The following is a 20,192-nucleotide window of genomic DNA, read 5'->3' on the forward strand; positions in this document are numbered from 1 at the left end:
TGGGTATAAACCTGGAGGCATATTTACGTTGTAGCGACTTATGACTCAAGATATATGTCCGTTAAAGTCGAATGGCGGGTGTAGAAAAACCACTATTCTCATGATCAGCAACTGTTGTGAGACATTTGTCTATTCTCAATGTTATGTAATCTGTGACACGGGATAATCATTATATTACACTTTCATTTGCTACTTGTATATAATTAGCTTTTTCTCGCGGCTTCGCCCGCGTGAAAGAGTTTTCTGGGATATTTTTTTTCCGACTTACTTGATATGTATCGTTATATTACGACCAAATTACACAAAATCATTATAAATTGTAGCCTATATGTTATTCTGATGTATAACCAATATTAAAAATAATTAAAATGACCTCTCATAAATCAGTGATGACAAAAGACAATAAAGACATTTTGTTTATGCTTAAAGCCACACGATTAAACTATAAAATGGTGATGAAATTGACAATAACATGTTTGCTGACCCCCACGTCGTGGTATAATAAAGATCGCTACCATGGTTTTGTCATTAAGTTTTATATTCTTTATATTATACTGAAATAACTTGTCCTTGTTAAGAATTATAATTCGATTGTTTTGTAGTAGTTATTCGTATATACTACTAGCTGACCCGACAGACGTTGTCCCGTCTTAACTATGCATTTGCAGCGCACATTCTGTCAATCGCTGACAGTCATTTCAAACAATTGACAGTTACAATTAATATTTTCGTTAAGTTTTCTTACATTTTCAATTTTTTTTTTCCATAAGAACCTTCTCCTGACAATAACAAAACAACAACAACAAAAAAATAGTGAAATCGGTCGAGCCGTTCACGCGTGATGGCGTGAACGGCTGGCGTGACCAAGGGAAATAGGGATTCATTTTTATATATTATATAGATTCGTAGGTTAACAGCAGTAGTTCGTTTAACAGCTTAGCCTTCAACAATAAAATATTTTTTTAAATCAAACCAGTAGTTCCCGTGGTTCGAATGACTTACCTCGATTCTAGACATTCCATCACGCTGTCGCATTTTTTAACCCATTGTTTTTAACTCAGTCATAAATTAATTGTGACTGAGCCTAAAAAATGTTTGTGGCGATATGCTAAATACCTACTTCAAGCAATAATTCCTTGTCAGCATAAATCTATTTGCTGAGACAAGTCAGTTCAAAGTTCAATATCAAGTTCATCGTTGTATATAAGTATAACTACAAACGTAACGCGTCAAGGTTACGACAAAAATAAATTAAAGTCGTTTATGTAGGTACGAAGTTAATCGAACAGGGAATTTTTTGCGAGTTTAAAAAGAAAATACGATAATAGAGTCCTTCCAAAAATAACTAAGTATCTTGCACTTAAAACCCAACAAATAATTTCATCGAGGGATTCCTAAGTAGGTACATTTCGATAAATATGTCGATATACTTATTTAAGTATTGCAATTGCCGGTAAACATGTATCGTTGGTAGTAAAACGACGTTTAATGTTTCACCCAGTTTCGCCGGGTGAAAATGTGTAATTAGAACATCTAAATCTATCTAACGGTCCATGAGCATGTGCCGCCATCTAGTTTTATATACTAGAACTAATATAATATTATAGATATAGAAAGAAAGATAATAAAACAACATACAATGAATTAATGTCAACCTTTACGCCGTTAGAAATATATACAAAAATGTATGCCAAGATATCAATAACAAGATTGAGAACTGGATAGGGCGTATGTTCTAAAAACTATTGCATAACGATTTATAAAAAAAAAAAAAAACAAAGAAAACAGCTGATACTGTCAGCTGTCAAACAGACAACGCTCAAAAGTTACATGAACTTGCGTCTTACTTTGTAGCGGCATATTGTTTTCGCAAACTTTTAAACAACTTGAGAGTGCGTAATTTTGTTTAAAATAATTTTCATAAAAATAGTGTTTTAGGCGACCATGTCTTTGCCAGGAGTAAAAGTGATACCGAACCCGTAAGTAGTATATATTTCTATTGTGGAATTATAACTAAGATAACTAAGTTATTATCCTTAATGTACTTAATAAAAAAAATATTGAACTTTGAAACGATAAACTTATCACAATTATTATGTTGTTCTTGACAAGAATACGTAATGCGAAATGTACACTATTTAAAACCATTATCATATATTCTAAAGACTGCTGTTTTTAATATAAATGTAGAAAAGAAGTTATAGTTTAAAACATCTATTTTAATTTGTGATGCAAGTGTCCCAGCATGTTGCTATTTGCTTGGGTAGTTCCCTGTCTGTGTTATGTTCTGAATATAAGTGAAGGTCTTTGTTAATCATGTATATGAACACAGAACAATGTAATATGCTAGTCTCATAATTGTTTGGCATTCAAAAATATATTATGGTATTATATTGTAAAAGCTGCGATAGCCTAGTTGGGTGTGGAACGGACTGCCGAGACGAATGTCCGCAGGTTCAAATCCTAAGGGCACACACCTCTGACTTTTCTAAAAAATCATGTGTGTATTCTTTGTGAATTTATCGTTCGCTTTAACGGTGAAGGAAAACATCGTGAAGAAACCTGCACATCTGAGAAGTTCTCTATATGAATTTCGAAGGTGTGTGAAGTCTACCAATCCGCACTAGACCAGCGTGGTGGACTAAGGCCTAATCCCTCTCAGTAGTAGAGGAGGCCCATGCTCAGCAGTGGGCAAGTATATAATACAGGGCTGATATTATTATTTATTATATTTTAATGTTATCTCACAAATTAATAATTTTACAGATTTTTTCTTAAATTAAACTACACAAGTTATGGTATGATGTTGAAATTCTTTATTTTATAACACTAAGTAATGGCATACAATCTATTTATATGTTTATACATTTCATAAAATTAAAAAAAAAAATATTGTTATCTGTTTTGCATCTTAATCAAATAAATGAATTATTTTGCTGGTGCTTGTAAGTATATATTTTACGATAGCTGCCACTATACACAAGGTTTTTTATAACCTACAATATTGTTTCACTTAGGTAATTTGTGTTCCCAGATCAGCGTGGGTACATCTGGTTTTTACAGGCCTGCAAACTTGTGTCGAGTAACAAGGTCTAATGGGTAATCATTTCTTGTCAGTTGACACTCTATTGCACCCCAGTCTGCATACCATCAGATGCAGAGAAGTCTCACTGCAATGCTCAATGCATATATAAAAAAATATATTTAGATAAACTATTACTAATTTGAGAAATAATGGTATACAATTATGTATACTCTAAGGATACCCTTTGAGTAACACAAGTAACTCTTCCTATATGATAATGATACCAGTATTATATGAATTGATAGCAAAAATTTAGACTCAATTCTAAATATAAGGTTGTACTAAAAATTTTCACTTAGATGGCAACATTTTTCACAACTATATCTATATATTTCTTTATCACATAAAACAACGCCAAATAAAATTATAAAAATCTAAGTGCTTACATTATTTAAATGTACATAGGTACATAAATACTAATTAATTTTACTGTGTTGTTTCTTGAAGAGCCAATTTTGTACCAAACAGTCTTCATCCAACTATGCCAAAGCAATGTAGGGCTATGATTTTCAAACCTTATGTCTGTATACTTCTTATGTTCCAATCTAGTTTTAGCAAAGCCTTTTGGTCATAATATGATATAGGAATGCAGTAAACAACTTATCTAAATGTAGAGGAATTCAGGTACTTAAAAAACTTCATGAAGTCACCAATGTTCTGATATGTATGATCTTAATAAAATTGTTGGAGGACTAATCTCCCCCTATTATTGGTTTTTAGAAAGGGTATTCAACCATATTTGCCACTTGTTTATATAAATAGTTTCAAGATGCATTAGATAATTAAGATAAGCTAAATTACATAAAATAAAAAAGTCTCAAATCATAATGTTTTTAATACATAATCTTATCTTAATGACTTTTATCACTTATAAACAAATGTATTTTCGATAAGTGCTAAAAACATTGGAAAAAATGTAATGTAAGGCATATCTGGGGTCACACAGAGGCCGATTAGATCGAATTTAATGAGATTTTTCAACTGACACTGTTGTCTCTGTTTTTTTGTTCAATTTTTTATCCCAATATCAATGAAATTGTAAGGGTAACAACTCTAGTTTTTTTTTTTGGTTACGGACCCTGCTGTCAACATCGAGGAGAACCCGCGAATGCGCTACTGGAATCCATCGGCTTAGCGACTGGAGGGTCCTGGAGGAAAGTTGGGAGGCCATAACTGGGAAGGAAGAGTGGGGGAAAGCTAAGGAAACCTCTTAGGATGGGAGGAGGGGCGAAGTTTAGGAACTATTCGCGAGCCCTTATAGGCCTTAATGTGAATTGGCAACCATGAAGTATACACATTTAACTGTATGCCTAGGGCTGTGACAAATGTGCCCCCGTGCATAGGCGTGCCTTCGGTGTGCCTAGGGCGGGTAACGATTCTAGTTTGTCGAATGATTCGTTCACTTAAACAAATAAACAATAACTTGTTATCTTTTAATTGGTTATTCACTCTCACTGCTACTTGGGTATGCTAGTAGGAGTTATCTACATTTGCCGTGCGCAAACTGTTCTGATTGCGAAAATTATTGAAGCTACGCATTATAAAGCTGAACTTTGTTATTCAAAATTAATATTACAACTTGCTCGTTTATTCAATTGATGAAATATCTAATATCTATAGTCAGGGGGCCCTATTCCGTCTACGGCAGCAAATCCGCCTTTTGGAAATTTCGTTCCATTCATAGAACAGCTTTGTTAGCCGTATAGGTAAATAAGGGATTTTTGATTCTGTAATTACAATTCCTGTAATTGAAAGAGCGGTTTCGCCCTCTTAAGCGAAATAGAGGATCTGTTTCGCTTAAATCCAAATCCTGACTATATGTTAATTGAACTGTTGGTTGATTTTCCAGAACATTCGCGGAACTTCCCGACTCGTACAAGCTCTCTGCGGAACAGCGAAAGTATTATGACGACAATGGATATTTCGTCATCAAGGAGCTGATTGATTTCGCGTCTCTTTACAGCTACAAGTAAGAAAATATAGCATAATAAAAATATCTTGAACATTTTTGTTCCTGAATGTTCTAATTAAGAAAATAGTGTTCCGTAATTGATATCTATAGATATCCGAAAATAATCGCTGTTGGTATATTATAATCAATCAATTTTCTTTCATACTTCAATAAATATAAAAATAACATGCATTACATTACAGTTTAAATCACATTCGTATGTAAAAGCTTTTTGTTAGCAACTTACATCATTTAAATAGTTAAACATTGTATTATTTGTCTGCAAGCTTTCATAAAACAAATGAATGAAATAAATAATATGATTTAACTATGCTTTGCTTATTTTTGGATACTTCCTATAACTGTTAACATGCAAAAAAATCTTTATTTGGAATAGTAATACAGGTTTTTTTTTAATACAATGTTCGATAATATCTGCATTAGTTAGCTAACTGTATACTTAGATAACGCCCACCTCCAGTTGACAGTTGTATTCCACAATGTAAAAACTTATAACACAAAAAAAAATCTATAGATACTTACATCATAAATTCATCCAATCATTTCTTGTTCTAGACAACGCTTCTCACAAATGGCTAAAGGACTTGTTGCAACCGCAGCGACCATTATAAAAGAACCTTCGTTAGTCGAGAAGAAACTAAACCCAGAAGACTACATCAATAAGGTAATACGGATCATTTTGTTTGTTTCAACGCGCTAATTTCAGAAACTACTCAACCGATTTCGACTTTTTTTTACTAAGCGAGCGGAGTAGCAGCCAAAAGCTAGTCTATAATAATAATAAACCGTATGTTGATTTAACAAAATGGTATTTCTAAACCAATGCTTTCTTTTAGGTATTTATTTATACTTAATATGATCTAAGTTACAATCCATGCGACAACAGTGCACCTTGCTTGCTAAACACAGAATTACATCAATGAGTTTTAACGAGATTTTGATTATTTTTTGTAATTGAATGACCAGGTGAGCATGTCGCTTGTAAGCCATACGATCGACCCCAGTGCGGGAAGGGTCATTTAACGCATCTCTGCCGAAGTACAGTTAAGTCCCAGGGCAAGGGCGTCGCCAAGGCGGGGCAGGGAGGGGCAACCCGTACGCTCAATTACGCTCTACTCTACGTTATTGTTAAAGCAGGAGAGGGGAAGTGGGAGAGGAACATGTACTCTCGACTTTACCTACAATTCATACTTTTCTCATTCTCCATTTCAACTTGCTCCCCTAGGCCATCGGCTGGTGACGTTTTGCCGTACATACCTTCTAAAATATTTGCAATATCTTAAATTGTTTACTTGTATATTCTAATATTCTCTTAACGTTTCATAATGTTCTAAATTGATCCACATAGTTCTGAATCGAAATAAAACATTGTTCCGGATGTTTTCGATGTTTTTTAATATAATTATATTTTTGTTTTATTTCAATATAGAACTTTCTGGAACAATTTAGAACATTATAGAACGAAAATCCGAAAACAGTTTTATTTCAATGTCCAACATTCACGTAAACATAAGCAATCATTAATTTCTGATATATTTTATTTGTTATACTTAGTTTTAATTAATGTTATAGTATAGTTGTATGTTTTATCTTCGCCAGTTCGAATTGTGTGGACCCTGTAAGGGCTGTGTGTTGCAAAATAAAAAAAAAATGTTCTATTTTTTTTTTGTAATGTTCTAGATCCAAGACATCGCGTACGACGACGTGTTCGTGCAGTACGCGCAGAACCCTCGGCTGCTGGACGTGGTGTCGCAGCTGATCGGAGACGACGTGACGGCGGTGCACAGCATGATCATCAACAAGCCGCCCGGCACCGGCAGGCATCCGCCGCATCAGGTAATGGAACACTCGGGAACATGAAAACATTTACTTATTAAAAGGAAATAGTGGTTGAAATTAGCCCGGCAAATTAAATATACAGGTTCATTTGACTTAGCTTTAATAAATGAAACCACACAAATTCTTTTTTTTTTAAATAACATTTTACAATTAATTACTCGAACCGTATTTTAAAATAAAAAGGTGTAAGTTTCGAACCAAATAAATATCAATAAAAAATAATTGTAACTTTACACGATTTAATGCCACTAGTACTACTTAAGAGAATTCTTCGCAGCGGCAACACACTTTGAGTCAGTATTACACTCACGCGCACTCCGTATTCACACTAAATTATAAAATAATCAAAATATCGCTGCTTAAACAAGGATACAATTTTTTTTTCTTTAAGTATTTAATATACCTGTTACCTATAGATTATAAGTGGGGAAGTTAGTCTGTCTTACTTTCCTGGCTAACTATTGAAGTGATGCATATGAAATTTGATGAAATTGTGAATATGTTACCGTTGCCGTACTGTCTCGGATTCAATTCCAGGCTGGATATTATTTTTCCTAGTCAGTATCAGCGTAGGCTGGAATTATGCCTGGTGTAATAGCTTCATCCATTATTACATACCACGTAATATTTGACGAAAAGTGTGTAAGGGTTCAAGTGTTACGTAACGTAATTTCGGGGCAGGGAGGTTCTTGTAAAACGTTATGATGCGTAACAGGGGCGGGAGGGGGCTTTCATACAAAGCATTGTGTAATATGTTTTTTTTAATTTTAAAACTATAACAAAGGTATTTTAGCAATTTTTCGGTATTTTGCGTAAAATAATTGTGAATATAAGCAGCGATAGCCTAGTTGGTTGAGGAACGGACTGCCGAGACGAATGTCCGCAGGTTCAAATCCCAATGGCACGCATCTCTGACTTTTCTAAAAAATCATGTGTGTATTCTTTGTGAATTATCGCTTGCTTTAACGGTGAAGGAAAACATCGCGAGGAAACCTGCATACCTGAGAAGTTCTCTATAGGAATTTCGAAGGTGTGTGAAGTCTACCAATCCGCACTAGGCCAGCGTGGTGGACTAAGGCCTAATCTCTCTCAGTAGTCTTCTATTAAATGCAGCAAAAACTAAATGTGTTCGATTCTCGTTACTGAACAAGATTAATGGAACTGATATTGATTTAGACGGGAATAAACTAGAATTAGTACCCTCTACAGTCTTCCTTGGGGTTTCTATCGATAGGAAATTTCAATGGGGACCCCACATTCAAAGAATTTCGAGTAAATTGAGTTCTGCAGTCTTTGCTATTAGGAAGATCAGATATTTAACTGATGTGGCTACGGCAAGGTTAGTATATTTCGCTTACTTCCACAGCATTATGTCTTATTGCATTCTTCTGTGGGGTACTGCAGTAGATCTGCAGACCATTTTTATTTTACAGAAAAGAGCGATTCGTGCAATTTATAACCTTCGGTCTCGCGATTCCCTTAGAGAACTGTTTAAGGAGGTGAATATACTGACTTTGCCAGCTGAATACATTTTTCAAAATATTATGTATGTCCGTAAGAACCTAGGTACTTTTATGAAAAACAGTGACTTGCACTGTTTGAACACTAGAAATAAGAATAAACTAGTTGTTCCAAATTTCCGGCTCTGTAAAACAAATAAATCTTATCTAGCGAATTGTATCAAATTCTATAATAAAATCCCTCTTGAAATAACCAATCTGCCCGGCTACAAATTTAAGTGTCATGTTAAGCGCGAATTAATGTCAAAGGGGTATTATAATGTAAAGGATTACCTCGATGATCAGACGGTTTGGAAAAACAGTCCTGCACACCCTGTCCAACCCTATGTTAACGCCAATATTATAAATTAACTACATAAACGTCTCATGTGTACCTTTCTACAATTTTGACATTATACTGGGTAACAGTTTTAAATTTATGTGACATATTTTATTTTATATTGACTCATTGAATTATCAATGTATAATAGACGACCGACCGATCATTTTGTTGCACCAGCCTTAAAATTTATAATCTTAATTATATTGACCAAGATCTGCGACAAAATATGAAATGAAAATATTATGTTTGTAAATGTAGGCGTATGCACGCTGTACACTGACTGTTTCATAGTTTTTATAATTTTTTAGTATTATTGTTTTTTTTCGTTAGTTTTTAGTTATTGCTAAATACTTTTATGTGGATTTTCTCCGCAATTTTACGGTGATGTGCGTGTATTAGCTTATATAATTAATCAGACTTTGTATAGAAAAGACTTATTAAAAAAATATATATATATATTTAATAACAATATTATAAATGAATAGACAATTGATGACAAAAATAAAGCCCGGAGTTTCTTTCTGCCTTTCTTCTTCGGGTAGTCATCGCTTAGGTAGTTAGTGAAAGGCTGGTAGGTTAGCTAGGTTAGGGCTTTTATTGTCCTCACCGGTGAGGATCGCGACGCGTTTCTCCCTTATTGCTTATTTAAAAATACATACATACATAATTTTATTTCTTCTTCCCTGCCAGCCCGAGCTGGCTTCTTTGTTTACTAAGTATATTTTTCATTTATTTTATTGTCTTTGTTTATATAAGCTAATCTAATTAAGTAATAATTGAATATTCTCATGTACCTTGACTTATCATAAGTGCAACTATGTTCGCCTACGTGATGAATAAAGCATTTTTATTTTTTATTTTTATTTTTAGTAGTAGAGGAGGCCCATGCTCAGTAGTGAGCAAGTATATAATACAAGGCTTGTATTATTATTATTATTATTGTGAATATTAAAAAAAATGATAAATTTAGGGTTACATAACTTTTGGAGGGGGGCGGACAGGAAAATGTTACGGCGCGTTACATGGGCGGGTGCGGCGTTCAAAAATCTTCAAAAATTGCCTTACTTAATACTTGAACGGCCCCTAACTACCCCCTCTGTCTACCCTAGAAAAGGCGTGACATTTTCCCATTCCAGGACCTGTTCTACTTCCCGTTCCGGCCGGCGGACAAGATCGTGGCGGCGTGGACGGCGATCGATGACGTCACCACCGACAATGGCTGCCTGTTCGTGATACCAGGCTCGCATAAGAAAGAAACGCTTTACGCGCATGGGAATGTACCGGTACGTTGAACTATACGTTATTAATATCAGTACTGTATTATATACTGTCCCACTGTTGGGCACGGGCCTCCTCTGCTACTGAGGCCTTAGTCCACTACGCTGGCCTAGTGCGGGATAGATTTCACACACCGTCAAAATTCTATAAAGAATTTCGCAGGTATGCAGATTTTCTCACCAAGTCAGAGGTTTGTTGGGTTTGAACCTACGGAAATTCTTGGCAGACCGTTCTATGCCCAACTGGGCTATTATCTAAATCTATAAAAATTAATCCCTATTGCCCTTGGTCACGCCATCACGCGTGAACGGCTGGACCGTTTTCAATAATTTTTTTTGTTGTATTTGTTATTGTCAGGAGAAGATTCTTATGAAAGAAAAATTCAAAAAATTACGCGGAAAATTAGACTATATTAATTTTACATAACTGTCAATTGTTTGAAATAACTGTCAGCGATCGACAGAATGCGCGCGTGCATACATAGTTAAGACAGGATAACGTCTGTCGGCTCAGCTAGTGCTTAGTAATAATTATGCTCTTTTAATCTTGATCCAGTGTCGACATGTATTACGTATTTTGCTTTACGATCAGAGGTCTGTCAACCCCCTTAGAACTGTGTTTAAAGAAGTCAAAAATCTCAAAATAACAGATATTGATCCCTGCAACTTCAACAAAAATTCGTTACTTTTTATTTGTAGTATGAAGTAAATTTGTATATTATGTTATTTAACCAAAGGAGTTTATTTTTCAAACTGAACCTTCTTCAAGTATATCTGTCCAAGTTCTGTACTAATAATTTCTGTATAGCCCAAAAAAAATATTTTTTTTATAATAATTTAACCTAGTTTACGGATACACTAAGAGACTCTAATCCACCTGATGGTAAGTGTAGTGGGTCTAGATTGTGTCGACTGACCAGAAATGATTACCCTTCGCCAATCGACATAATTATGCCGGCCTGTTTGAACCCGGATACAATTCTTTAATAATAAATTCCCATCCCACAGGACTCGGGCAAGATGTTCCACGGCATCCTGGACGAGGACCGCGTCGCTCCCGTGGGTGAGCGGGTGCCACTGGAGATGAGTCCCGGGGACACGGTGTTCTTCCACCCGTACCTGGTGCATGGGTCAGGACCTAACGTGTCTAAGGTCAGGAATAGTTTATGAACCTTAGCCTCTTACTTAGCAGGACCTAATTTGTCTAGTTTTAGTATATACCTTAGCCTATTACTTAGGGCATCGGGAATTAACTTGTCTAGTTTTAGTAACTATTTTTGACAATATGTGTAGGTATGGATTTTCCAAATATGTGTGCAAGTTTGTTAAGTCCATAGAAATTAAACTATAACCGGAATCCACACTCTAAACCTACGGTATGACATACATTTTAAGTCAAAAGTCTGACACATTTCTCTCTTTCTAGACTCTACTTCAATTCAATTAGAAAGAGATTCCAAAAAGTGAGATAGAAATGTCTTGTATTCAGTTAGGTATATTGTTTGACTTGCATCTTTTTCTCAAATTTAAATGTTCTATCGCATTGTCTTAACTACTGATATGTCTTAAATTTATCTTGCTCTAATATAATCTATATCTATAATATAAAAATAAGTCGGGTTTTCCTTCCTGACTCTATAACTCCAGAACGCACGAACCGATTTCCACGGTTTTGCATTCGTTGGAAAGGTCCCGAGCTCCGTGAGGTTTATAGCAAAGAAAATTCTGAAAAAAAATATAGAGAAAAGCAGGAAAACAGGGAAAATCATTTTTCACATACAGCGCCATCTCTGATACATACCATGTACTACAACGGCGCCAGTACGTGGTGTGTGAGTATCCCTCACGAAAATAAATACGTTTCATTTTAAGTAGATGGCGCCGGTGCGTGATACGTTGTTTGACAGCTACTCATTGTACTCTACTCAGTTAATTTTTGTATTGGATAGCCCTTTGTTCGTGGAGTGCTATAGGCTATATATCATCACGCTATGACCAATAGGAGCCGAGCAGTAATGAAACATGTTGCAAATACGGGGACAATTTATTAGTTTTGAGAGCTTCCGTTGCGTGCGCTGCGTAAACGGTTAAAGTTATGCAACAATGATGTATAACGGGATTGTTCCTCTTAAAAAGTTCTACAAAAATATATTATAAAACAAAGTCTCCCTCTGTATCTGTCTGCCTGAACGTGTTAAACTCAAAAACTACTCAACATATTAAGATGAAATTTAGTATGGAGACAGTTGTGAGACTCCCGGGAAAATATATAGCGTGACTTTTATAACGGAAAACTTTATCCCGAAAAACTTTATAACGTGGGCGGAGCCGCGGGCAAAAGCTAGTAAAATAATAAAAACACACAAAAACAATAAAGACATTATAAAAGAAAGAGCAATCTTTCTTTTTATGTTATTGCTATTATTTTATGTCAGGCGCTTAACGTTTGTATTTTTTGTCTAGAATTACCGCAAAGCAATAACATTCCATTTCGCGAACAACCACTGCCACTACATCGACGTCAAGGGCACTGTGCAGGAAGTAGCCGCTGATGACGTCATGGGCGTCGCCAAGAAGAAGGGATTCGAGATCGCGTACCAGGTATACACCTGTCATTGTCTTTATTATCTAATTCCTTCTTAACCGAATTTCGACCACGGCGGCCAATCTCAACGGAAATAAACAATACTTTGTAATTCAAGGTGTTGGATGGTATTTCTACTGCTTATGGGCGGTCGTATCGCTTACCATCAGGCGAACGCAAGCTCGTCTCATCATTCAAAGCAATAAAAAGATTACCGGCGTACCTTGGAAGTAGACTATGTCCAGCAGTGACTGCATCGAGCTTCGGCTGATATGATTAAAATTGCTATTATTTTGCAGGACATCTGGAGATACAAAAGCAGACTGATCAAAGGGGTGAAGTCCAATCTGTAAGAACGTTTTTTATTTCGAGAAACTCCACCCTACGCGAAAAGTAACTGAGAAACTAACTGTGTTTGCTATTAAGTAAATACTCAAAAAAGGATTAAGTATACTGTACCATTAACAGAGTTTATTATTATGAAGTAAAAATAGTTTTAAGAATATATTATAAAACATCTGAATCACATGGAGTTTATCGTGTATTCAAAATTGAAACCAAGCACTGAGCGTTTAAAATAAACAGGGTATATTTAAAATGTGCATTCTGATCAACGGATACCACACAGTTGTGGTCGCAATATATCCGCGGTGCATTTTGCGACCATGGTCGTATTTCATGAAATTGGGAGAGGGATATTAATTTTATTATATAAGGATGTTAGCTTTATTGTATATAGATAAATTTAAACAATGGTTTGTTTTTAATTATGTTATATGTACAAAATAAATAAAAAAATACATATCTATTGTATTCACGATAAAAATACGTATTTTTCATATCCTTATCTGATTCAAGATAAAAAATATAAATTGTTTTGTATTTTGGTAAAAAAAAAACATCTACTTCAAACTGCTATTGTTTGTACAATTTATTATAAATATTTAACTCGCAGAGTTTGATAATTTAGTAAATCTTTTGATTATTATGTATATTTTAATCTATTCTATACGGTAGGAAATAATTGATATTTTAAGTTGCCCACGCGCACTGAGAAATCTATTTTCGGACGGATGAGCAATATCTTCAGAATTAATAAACATTCAATAAGCAGTATAATACATTGTGCAGATTTATTTAGTAGATTTATTAGTTTCTATTTATTTCATCTCCATGGAGAATCGAGGCGACTTCATCAGTTAATTTGCCGCAGTTTCTTACGAATTATACCTTCTAAGATCTGGGTATATTGTGTTAAAAATCCTATATAAGGTGTTGAAAGGTCAAGCAGCGAAAACCAGCTAGATCAAAACACACATGCTGTCTCTAAACCTAGGCAACAGTCGACATTCTATATTAGTATACTAGCGACCCTCGGCTTTGCCCGAGTAGCAGAGCATATTGTTAATTCTTGGGCTTTTATTGATAAATTAATAAGAATTCTGTTGTAACACATTTAATATATGCACCGTAATTGAAACACAAGTGACAAGAAAATGTTGCAATCACAAAAAAAAACTTAAGAGGTATTTATATACTTTGATGACACCTTTAATATTTATTATCCAATACATATGCATATGTTTTCTGTCGTACAAAACATTTTAATGAATTAATTATACACACACCTTTATTTACATCTAGCCTATCTAGTTGTAAACGTCATACTTGAGGTTAAAATACCTATTTAGTTCATTTATTTACTCCGTCCATTTATTAATGGACGGAGTACTGCTTTTATTAAAGCAGTATGAAAATTCGTCGGGTTTTTGAATATATCATGTACAGACAGACGCTGGGCACTTTATTTTATAAATCTAAGGTTTTTATACCAGTGCATAAGAAAAACCTCAATAGTTATCTAAAAGAGATTTCTCACGGCCACTTCGCTTTTGTTCTTTTTTAAGACTGTTATGTAAATCCTTTTTTTTTGTATGTGCAATAATCTTTAACGTCTGTGATATAACAGGTATATACTTATTAAATGAATTTTATATATTTGCTTTTTATTTTATAACCTTACTAGTTTTGCTCGCGACTAGCGCCGCGGGAAAGGATTTTTACGGGGTAGAAGAACCTCGTTATTTTTTCCCGGAATAAGGACCCTATATTTTAAATTAAACCTCTAGAAATACGTTATAGAAAACTGTATTTAATTCCATGCAATAATTTTTGCGTGATGCGTGTACAAACATACAAACAAAGTATCCAAAAACTTTTATTCGTTTCTGTTGCCCTAATAAAAGCCCATATATCGGCTTATTACAATTTTATATGTAATACAAATACTGCATTTAACAACCAAGTATTTTTAAAATTAATTTTATTGTATAAAGGAAAATAAACAGCAGCATATATTGACACAGCAAACTTAACCTTATGCATTTTATAATAAATGCCACCACACAACATTCTCTGTTGTAAGTAATTGGTATATATGTTCTGAGTTATTTATAAAATTAAGTAAGTCGCCCTCCTGTGAACCCAGGCCCAAACGCGAGCGTAAGCCTATTAAAAGACTTGGCATTGACAATCGCCAGATTTAAAAAGATTTATTGTTTCCGCTGAAATAATGCGTGTTGTTAATTTAGTGTGGAGGTGTGTAATGTTTTATTAGTCTTAGCAAGTAGGTTTATTTTTAGTTTTCTGTTTAATGTTCTTTTTTTATAATGGGATGTCATGTTTTAGCTAATGTGACCATTAACTCATACAGGTGTAGAGTCGGCAACTTTTATTTCTCTTCCACGCCGTTAGCAACAAAATACATGTCTATACTCACTATCTATGCTCACAATACAGGGTCCAATTACCCGTCTCCAAATTGAACTCTTTAATTTTGCCGACCGTCATGATAAAGCTACCCATCCTCGTCGCCAATAGAATATCTTAAGTACCTAATGAATCTCATATTAGTTATTGAAATTAAACTAATTTTCGGATTCTATCGCGGTGTTAGTATTTTATTTTCTTCCGACGTTTCGAAGAATAAATCGGAGGCTGTCATTACGATTTTAATGTGGATTTATGAATTTGCGATAGGTACTGAATGGAAAAATCCAATATCATTTTGTCCGACCCGGGATTCGATCCCGTGACCTTAGCATAGCATCCGTACTATAATACAACTGCGGCACCGAGGTAGTCACAAATTAACTGTATTAAAAATACTTTGAAGTATGAAACAACTTTTAAAGGAACAAGCAATCTACTAAACATCATTTGGTATTGGTAAACGCATTTACTTTTTTGAAAACATGTTTAGATACCTATTGGGACGCCGCGCCGTGCCGTGACGTATCCCGTCGCTCGACATTTTTACCTCAAACTATCACATTACCTAATTATTATCAAGATTGTAACTTCATTATTAATTGTTCGTGTGAATTGCCAGATTTGCAGAATGATATTTTATTGTTATGAGTGTTATAAATCTAACCGTTGAACGTATTTATTATACCTATTTATCTACTAAAATGGATGAACTACCTACATTAGAATGTGTGTGTTTTGATTTAAAAGAATGAAATCACTTTAAAATTACGGAAATCATGTGTTATGTGTACCTAACTTATGCAGTTGTGGTTGTTTGATTAGTGTCATTTGCTTATGATGATAGTTTGAGCATAGAAAATATGGTTCTAATGAAATGTGATGATTAGTGCGTGATGTTTATGTTGGCGTTGGATGTCCACCTGCAAGGTGGACAGACGACTTTTAAACGTCGCGGGAACACATTGGATGCAGGCAGCTTTCGACAGGTCCGTCTGGAAATCTTTAGGAGAGGCCTATGTTCAACAGTGGACTTTATGTGGCTGATGATGATAATGATGTTTAGGTATGTGTCTTTTTGTAACGTCGGCGTAGCGTCGTCGCTGCTGGTCTAATTGTTGATTGAGTGATGTGGCACGACACAAAACCCTAGGTAGTTGAAGCGCCGACATCAGCTGTTCGGTTGCGGCGCGCGCGGTGCGACGAACTACCCTTGCGCTCCGAGTGTGCATCACTTGTTCGTGTGCGTGAGCATAATATTATCAATGACTGTGTGCGATGTTGCCGCTCCGACGGATTCTAGTATAGTAGTAGTGGCAAAAGGTGTGTAAAAATAAAATGACTATTTGAATATTTATTTTGTTAGAAAATTTTACTTTTTTGTTTTTGACCTTAGGTTAAAGTAACTTATAGTAAACTGCTTCTTTCAAGATGACTTTCTCGCAGTTAAATTTAAGTCTAGGGTTACAAAATGACCCTGTATATATATATATATATATATATATATATATGTAAGAAGTAGATTCAAGCAAACCTAACGCAAAAACACAGCTGATATATTTGGCTCACAGTAGAACTATCGCGCTGTAGTGTAACACCTCTGCCTACCCCTGAAAAGGCGAAAAGGTGTTATGCTGTATGTATAAGTATGTAAGAAGTACCTACACTCAACCAAACTCAATGCAAAAACATAATTAAAAACGTCAGAAGGAAGCTAAATTCGCGATTTTGTTTTCTTGGACGACATAATTATTCTAGTTTTATTATTTCTAAAACTAAACTACTGAAGCGATTTTGAAAAAAATGTATGGGACCAATCTGGAGATATATACTTACTCTTTCGACAAAAAAAAGAAACAATTTTTCAACTCGGTTCGTAAATGAGCGCGATCGGAGGTAACAAACATCCAAAAAAAATACAAACATTCACGTCGAATTGATAACCTCCACTTTTTTTTGAAGGCGGTTAATAAAGCACGAGGACATGCTCTTGGGAAGTTTTGGCGAATGAATTCACAATTTTGATTTATTTTACAAGCCGATTATATGAGCAGTTGACCGGCTTGACTTTACCGACATTGAGTTTTGTACATACAGTGTAGTCCGTTAAGTACGACTTCGCATATAACAACTATCCGTTCTGAGCGACGTAACTATAGGCATATGTTTGATTTTAATACTGAATCACTTTGAAAGTACATCCGTCTATTACGACTCCGCTTATAACGGCCGACAGCTTTTAACGACGTAATTCCACACAATTGTCCGGTTATAACGACGTGCGTTGACGTGTTAACAAACAAATTGAATTGAAAAATAACAGAAGCTATTTCCGTCCTGTGTACCCACTTTGCATCGCGGACTAATGAGACTGTTTATTTTATTACAGTTCCTTATTTGCGCGTGTATGCAGTATGCACCGTGTGTGTACCGTGTATGCTAATTTAATATAAGTAAATAAATATTTTTACATGTCAATGTTTCCTTTTGTCTGCTGGTGGCCTTAAAATGTATTAAAAATATATATTAAATATGAGATTATTATAAAATAAAAATTGATTGTTTAGTACGACTTCTGGTTATTACGACGTAATATCAGCGGTCACTTGGCCGTCGTTATAACCGGATTCTACTGTATTTGGAAACACCATTTTTTTTGCCGTCTTTTGACCTAATCTCCATTAACTCAATTTACCTGCAAACCAACATACAAATCACAAAATTTGAAGTATATTGATCGATAGCAAATTCAAATTTGATACACATATAAGCATTAACCATTACTTCTAAAGCATTTAAAATTCTTCTATATATTGACGCAATAGTAAAGATTCTATAGAACGTGAAACAAAGATAAAACTTACCTCATATAGTCTAAGAGCCCTTGAACCCCAGACCTTCGTTATTTTATAAAAGTTGAAAGTTTGTCAGCGCATGCTCCCAACACAGGTAACAACGATGGGCCATTATGAAGTTTGGGCTACAGTGGCTTTGGCGGGTACACGGCACTAAAGGTGAAAATCAGAACAGTTTAGTTTGACATTTACAATTGAGTTATTATGATTGCTTCATTCGGAATCGGATTGATGATTGAGATTGGGATCGGTTATTTAACAGGTTATGCTTAACACGTCTACGTAAAACGTTTGGTGAGTGATCAAAGACGATTTATATATCATCTGTCATATAGTGATCTGTTAGAGAAATACCTGATGAGGTATTTCTCTCTGACCGACTCAAACCGACTAACTACAAATAAATACTTTAGCCACACGCAGAAAGTGATCGATCTAATATAGAAAAAGATATTTATTTTTATTTTATAACAAAAAAGGTTAAACCAAACAGTTGTTCATTAAAATTAAACTATATTTCGGTGTTTTCGCTTTTATATTTTAATTAAGTGGGAAGAAAATTGAAATATAAAATCCGAAAAAGAGTTTAATTTTAATGTCTAACATTCGCGTAAACATAGGTTGTTCATTGGCTGCAATCAAATAAGCACACACCTACATACAACGTACTACGTGCTTAACAGAATATAGGTAAGCTAAGTATAATTTACAGGTACCAGCGCAGGTAGAATGACCAAAACAAACAAAAAAAGAACGGTGACAAATTAAACTTTAAATAATACGGATATAAATCTAGGAGCATTATAAACATGTGTTTATTAGAGATAAGATGGACCATCAGGCGAACGGCAGACTCGTCTCGTCATTCATAGCAATCAAACATTTTTTTCGAAACTTATGTTGATATTGAATCGAACTATAATAACATAATGAATTAATATTGTATAAAATTCTATATATATCCCGTTATCTAAAACAAATTTGTCATGTCGCTACGGTCCCGATTATAATACAACTAATGCAAAACGCATGAAATTAATATCGCTGACATTTGTAAGCATAGAGAACAAGTCTTGTAAATATGTACTATAGTAATGTTATATAATCCTATCTTTTATATTCCTTGCAAAAATGAATAGAAGTAGAACTAAAAATGATATGTAATTACTGCACATATACAAATATTTAAATTTGTATTCTGTGGTTATGAATGAATGTCACACTGCAGATTTTGCAAATGTACAGTTTATAATATTCGTGTACCCTTCGTTGGAGATTTTAAAATAAATACAGTATAAAGCGGCTGGGCCAAGGGTGTAATTCAACCTCATATCATTACTAAACATTATAAAACTTTACCTGCATTGTCAGGATAACGGGCACAGAATTCTTTGTGATTCTAAGTTTTTTTTTATTTATTTATTTACCAACGCTTGTATACATCAATACTCAACAAAAAATCAATTATAAGTAAATACAGCATGCGTCACATAATATTTTACTAGCTAATAATTATGTTAAGAATAAAAAAAAAGCATAGCAAGGTGACAACAATTCTGATTTAGACTATGTAGTTTGGGATAGTATTGCCGCCATTATAACTCATATTACCATCAGGCGAGCGCCTTCTCGAATGATCTACGGGCAAATAAATTAGTAGGTAAACAGCCACAAGGAAATTATAACCTGTCCATTGTGTTTCGCTGAACTTTAATCTATACAATTTGTAATAGTGTCCGTTTGTACGTTGGTTTACTCTCGCGTGTTATAATGGTGGAACTGAATACAACACAAGTACTTAAGTAATATGAAAATTGCAATTACTGACTATAAAAATCCAAGAAAAATAAACAACAATTGAATGGAATATCTTGCCGCCATCCCCGCCAGTACAACTCCTGTAAGAAAGTTTCAGCAGTGGCATGCATTTCAAAATAGTTACAAGCGCGTTCACAAACAATACTACGAC

General features: G+C 34.6%; 1 protein-coding gene across 1 annotated transcript; it reads left to right on the plus strand.

The window, feature by feature from the left end:
- Positions 1–1,794: 1,794 nt before the first annotated feature.
- On the plus strand, positions 1,795–14,597 carry LOC115448817 (probable phytanoyl-CoA dioxygenase). The gene is made up of 8 exons (XM_030176388.2): positions 1,795–1,979; positions 4,935–5,054; positions 5,613–5,721; positions 6,738–6,893; positions 9,875–10,021; positions 11,024–11,167; positions 12,479–12,616; positions 12,899–14,597. The coding sequence occupies exons 1-8, from the start codon at positions 1,945–1,947 to the stop codon at positions 12,950–12,952; spliced, it is 903 nt and encodes a 300-aa protein (XP_030032248.1). The 5' UTR covers positions 1,795–1,944; the 3' UTR covers positions 12,953–14,597.
- Positions 14,598–20,192: the final 5,595 nt, after the last annotated feature.

The sequence above is a fragment of the Manduca sexta genome, chromosome 5, assembly GCF_014839805.1.
Source record: "Manduca sexta isolate Smith_Timp_Sample1 chromosome 5, JHU_Msex_v1.0, whole genome shotgun sequence".
NCBI classification, from domain to species: domain Eukaryota; kingdom Metazoa; phylum Arthropoda; class Insecta; order Lepidoptera; family Sphingidae; genus Manduca; species Manduca sexta.

Coding starts and splice junctions, on each gene's coding strand:
- LOC115448817 (XM_030176388.2), top strand. CDS start 1,945: ATGTCTTTGCCAGGAGTAAAAGTGATACCGAACCC. Junction 10,022..11,023: donor ACGCGCATGGGAATGTACCG/GTACGTTGAACT, acceptor CCCATCCCACAG/GACTCGGGCAAGATGTTCCA. Junction 11,168..12,478: donor CAGGACCTAACGTGTCTAAG/GTCAGGAATAGT, acceptor TTTTTTGTCTAG/AATTACCGCAAAGCAATAAC.